At 75.9% G+C, this 4,341-nt stretch overlaps 2 protein-coding genes across 2 annotated transcripts; both read right to left on the reverse strand.

The window, feature by feature from the left end:
* Window positions 1-123: 123 nt before the first annotated feature.
* AURANDRAFT_5842 (hypothetical protein) lies at window positions 124-843 on the reverse strand (the record flags this gene model as incomplete). Its single annotated transcript, XM_009033869.1, has 1 exon — window positions 124-843. A coding segment is annotated over one exon (720 nt), but the record flags the coding sequence as incomplete, so codon positions are not given.
* Window positions 844-3,153: 2,310 nt separating this feature from the next.
* On the reverse strand, window positions 3,154-3,972 carry AURANDRAFT_18419 (hypothetical protein; the record flags this gene model as incomplete). Its single annotated transcript, XM_009034257.1, has 2 exons — window positions 3,154-3,555; window positions 3,619-3,972. Coding segments are annotated over 2 exons (756 nt in total), but the record flags the coding sequence as incomplete, so codon positions are not given.
* Window positions 3,973-4,341: the final 369 nt, after the last annotated feature.

The following is a 4,341-nucleotide window of genomic DNA, read 5'->3' on the forward strand; positions in this document are numbered from 1 at the left end:
GCTCTTCACGAGGCCCGCGAGGCCGCTGCAGCCCTCGAGGTGGCCGATGGACGCCTTGATCGACGCGCAGCGCAGGACGGCGCCGCCCCCCAGGCCCGCGGCGCCGAGCGCGCCGAGCTCGATGGGGTCGCCGAGCCGCGTGCCCGTGCCGTGGGCCTCGAGCGCCGCGACGTCGCCCTTCGCGGCCTCGCCGCCGGCGTCGGCGTAGGCCCGCGCGAGCACCGCGCCCTGGGCCGCCGGGTTCGGCGCCGTGAGGCCGTTGGACCGCCCGTCCTGGCCGACGCCGACGCCGGCGACGGCGGCGGCGCCCGGCGCGCGGCCCGCGGCCTCGAGCAGCACGACGCCGACGCCCTCGCCGCGCACGTAGCCGTCGGCGGCGTCGTCCCCGAAGCGGCAGCGGAACGTCGGGCTCAGCATGCCCGCGGCCGCGAACGCGGCCGACCAGTGGGGCATGAGCTGGAGGTTCGCGCCGCCGACGAGCGCGGCCGCGCACTCGCGCCGCTCCACGGAGTTGCGCGCCACGGCGACGCAGGTCAGCGAGCTGCTGCAGGCCGTGTTCAGGGCCAGCGACGGGCCCCGCAGGTCCAGCAGGTAGGACACGCGGTTCGCGCCGACGCAGCCGTGCCAGCCCGTGCCGCAGTACGCGTCCGGCGAGGCCTCGGCCGCGTCGACGGCGCGCTGGTGCAGGAAGGCGTAGTCCGACGTCTCCCAGGCCGCGAAGACGCCGACGTCCGCGCCGGAGCCCCCCGGCGGCGCGGGCGCGCACGGCCGGCCGCCGACCTCGAGCGCCTCGGCCGCGCACTCGAGGAAGAGGCGCTGCTGCGGGTCCATGGCGCTCGCCTCGGCGGCGGAGACGCCGAAGGCGACGCGGTCGAAGTGCGCGACGGTCGCCGCGGCGAGGTAGGCGCTCGGCCGCCCGTTGTGGGGGCGGTCCGAAGGCGTGCCGTCCGAGACCGCGTCCCTCTCCGCGAGCAGGTTCGCCCAGAGCTCCTCCGGCAGGTTCGCGCCGCCGGGGAAGCGGCACGCGGCGGCGGCGACCGCGAGGCCGCCGGCCGCCGGGGGCGGCGCCGGCGCCGGCGCGCGCGGGACCGCGGCCGCGGCCGCGGCCGGCGCCGCCGAGAGCGCGAGCTCGGCGACGACGTGCGCGCAGACGCCGCCGATGCTCACGTGCTCGAAGACGATCGTCGGCGAAAAGTCCTCGTCGAGCTCTTCGTTGAGGAAGTTGACCATCTCCACGGTGTGCATCGACGACAGGCCGATCGCCGTCACGGGCTCGTCGCGGTCGAGGGACGACGCGTCGACGCCCATCATGTCGGCGACGTGCGCCGCGACGCGCGACGCGAGCATCGCCGCGCGGTCCGCCAGCGCGGCCGCCGCGAGCTCCCCGAGGAGGCCCGCGGCGGGCGCGGCGGCCGCGGCGGGCGCCGCGCCCTCCGGCACGAGGCCACCGGCGAGCGGGTGCGGGCCCGCGGCGGCGCGGCGCTTCGCGTACTGGGCCCAGTCCGCGGGGAGCACGGCCGCGTGGCACCGCGTCCGGCCCGCGACCTGCGAGAGCGCCGCGAGCGCCTGGAAGCCGCCGTCGAGGGGCACGAAGCGCATGCCCGTCGACTTGATGTGGGCCTCGAAGCCCGACCCGAAACGGTGTGCCATGCCCGCGTCGGCCCAGGTGCCCCAGGAAACGGCGAGCGCCGGGAGGCCCCCGCGCGCGCGCGCGGCGGCTAGACCGTCCTGGAACGCGTTCGCGGCGCCGTAGTGCGTGAGCTCGCGCGAGCCCAGGAGGCCGTAGATGGACGAGAAGAGCACGAAGGTGTCGACGGGCGTCTTCAGGGACGCGGCGTGGAGGTGCAGCGAGCCGTCGACCTTGGGCTTGAGCACGTCCGCGAAGCGGTCCCAGGTCAGCGCCGGCGCGGCGCCGTCGTCGACGACGCCCGCGAGGTGCCAGACCCGGAGCTTCGTCGCCGGTGTCGGCTTGAGGGCCGCGCCGCGCGCGAGGAGCGCCTCGGCGCCGGACGCGAGCGACACGTCGGCCTGCTCGACGACGACGGTCGCGCCCGTGTCGCTCGCGAGCTTCGCGAGCTTTGCGGCGAGCTCCGGGCTCGGCGCGCGGCGCGACGCGAGGACGAGCGTCGCGGCCTTGCCGGCGGCGGCGGCGAGCTTCCCGGCCCACTCGACGCCGAGGCCCCCCGTGCCGCCGGAGACGACGTGCACGCCCGCGGCGACGTCCGCGTCGACGACGGGCCCGCCCTCGAGGAGTCGCGGCACGGGCAGGGGCGCGAGCCGGGGCGCCTTGCGCCGCCGTTTCCGCCAGGCGGACTCGGCGCGCGACGCCGGCGGCGCGGTGCCGAGCTCCTGGAGGAGGAACGCGGCGTCGCGCTCGCGGCTCGGCTCGCAGGGGCAGAGGTCGACGACGCGGAATCGGAGTTTGGGCGTCTCGGCGGCCGCGGACCGGACCATGCCCCAGACGGCGCAGGACGCGAGCGCGGCGTCGGGCGCCGTCGCCTCGACGCCGTCGAGGGACGCGTCGTCCGCGGCGCCGCGCGTCGCGACGACGACGCGCGGCGCGTCGTCGCACTCGTCGAGGGCTTGGAGGAGCGCGAGGAGCGTCTTGAGCGCGGCCTTGGTGGCGCCGGCGACGTCGCCGCCGAGCGCGGCGCCGGCGCCGAGCGCCGTGAGCGCGACGACGCCCGCGACGGTCTCGCCGCTCTCCTCGAGCGCGCACGCGACGCGCGCCTTCTCCTGCTCGAGCGTCGCGCCCGCCGGGGCGGGCGGCAGGATGGCCGCGCTCGCGCCGGTCATCTTCGCGGCGAGTTCCTGGGCGACGCCCGTGCCGTCGTCGAGGAGGACCCAGAAGCCCTCGACGGCCGCCGCGGCCTCCGCGGCGAGGGGCGCGTCGACCCAGGTCACGCCGTAGACGTGGTCCGCGATGCCCGACGGGGGCTGGGCCGCCTGCTTGCGGCTCGCGCGCGCGGCCTTGCGCTCCTCGGCGAGCTTCGCGTCGCGCTTCTTGAGTGCGGCCTTGGCGACCTTGCCCGAGCCCGTCATGGGCAGCTCCGCCCGGGTCACGAACTCGATGGACGACGGCACCTTGAAGTCCGCGAGCTTGGCCGCGGCGTGGCGCCGGAGCGCCGCCGCCGTGAGGGAATCGTCCTGCTTGACGACGACGGCCTTGACGCGCTCGCCCATGGCGTCGTCGGGCATGCCGTAGACCGTCGCGAGCTTGACCGCCGGGTGGTCGTTAAGCACGCGCTCGACCTCGACGCAGTAGACGTTCTCCGAGCCGACGAGAATCATGTCCTTGGCGCGGTCCGTGATCGTGAGGTAGCTCATCTCGTTGACCTTGGCGAGGTCGCCCGTGCGGAACCAGCCGTCCGGCGTGATGGCCTCGGCCGTCGCCTTGGCGTTGTTGTTGTAGCCGGAGAAGAGCGTCGGCCCGCGGATCCAGACCTCGCCGACGCCGTCGGAGCCCGGCGCGACGTCGACGGCGTCCGCGTCGGCCTCGAGGGGCTTCTCCACGGTCGGCACGTTGGACCCGTCGCGCGCGCCGACGACGCGGACCTCGAGGAGGCCGAAGGGGCGGCCGGACGTCGTGATGAGGTCGAGGGTCTTCGCCGGGCCGACGCGGTCGCGCGTCGCCTCGTCGACGAGGGACATGGAGATCTTCCCGCAGCACTCCGTCATGCCGTAGGACAGGAAGAACTCGCAGTCGAAGGTCGCGAGCGCGCTCAGGACCGTCGCGGCCGAGAGCGGCGCGCCGCCGCAGGAGAGCATCTCGAGCGACGACGCGTCCGCCTTTCCGACGGCCGGGTCCGCGAGGAGCAGCGTGACCATGGTCGAGGCCACGTTGCTCACGGTGACGCGGCGGTCGCGGAGCGCGTCGAAGACAGGCGCGGCGGCGAACGCCGGCACCGTGACGTGCGTGCCGGCGACCCAGGTGATGGCGAAGATCGCGTAGGCGTCGACGAGGTGGAACATGGGCGCGCAGTGGAGCCAGACGTCGCCGCGCGTGACGCGGTGCTCGACCATGCAGCCCAGCGCGTGGAGCAGCACGGTCTCGCGGCTGAGGACGACGCCCTTGGGGCGGCCCGACGTGCCCGACGTGTAGTACATCTCCGCGCCGGCGGAGCCCGGGAGCGCTTTGGCGTCCTCGGGCCGCTCGACGACGGGGCCGTCGGCGACGATGGTCTCGTAGAGGAAGGTCGGCACGTCCAGGTCCGCGGCGGCCTTGTGCAGCACGTCAGTCCAGACGACGGCGCGGATTTTTTCGTAGCGTTTCAGAGCCTCTCGGACGAGGCCCGCGTAGCTCGCGTCCGCGACGAGGACCTCGCAGTCCGCGCCCTCGAG

Source organism: Aureococcus anophagefferens, assembly GCF_000186865.1.
Source record: "Aureococcus anophagefferens unplaced genomic scaffold AURANscaffold_1, whole genome shotgun sequence".
NCBI classification, from domain to species: Eukaryota; class Pelagophyceae; order Pelagomonadales; family Pelagomonadaceae; genus Aureococcus; species Aureococcus anophagefferens.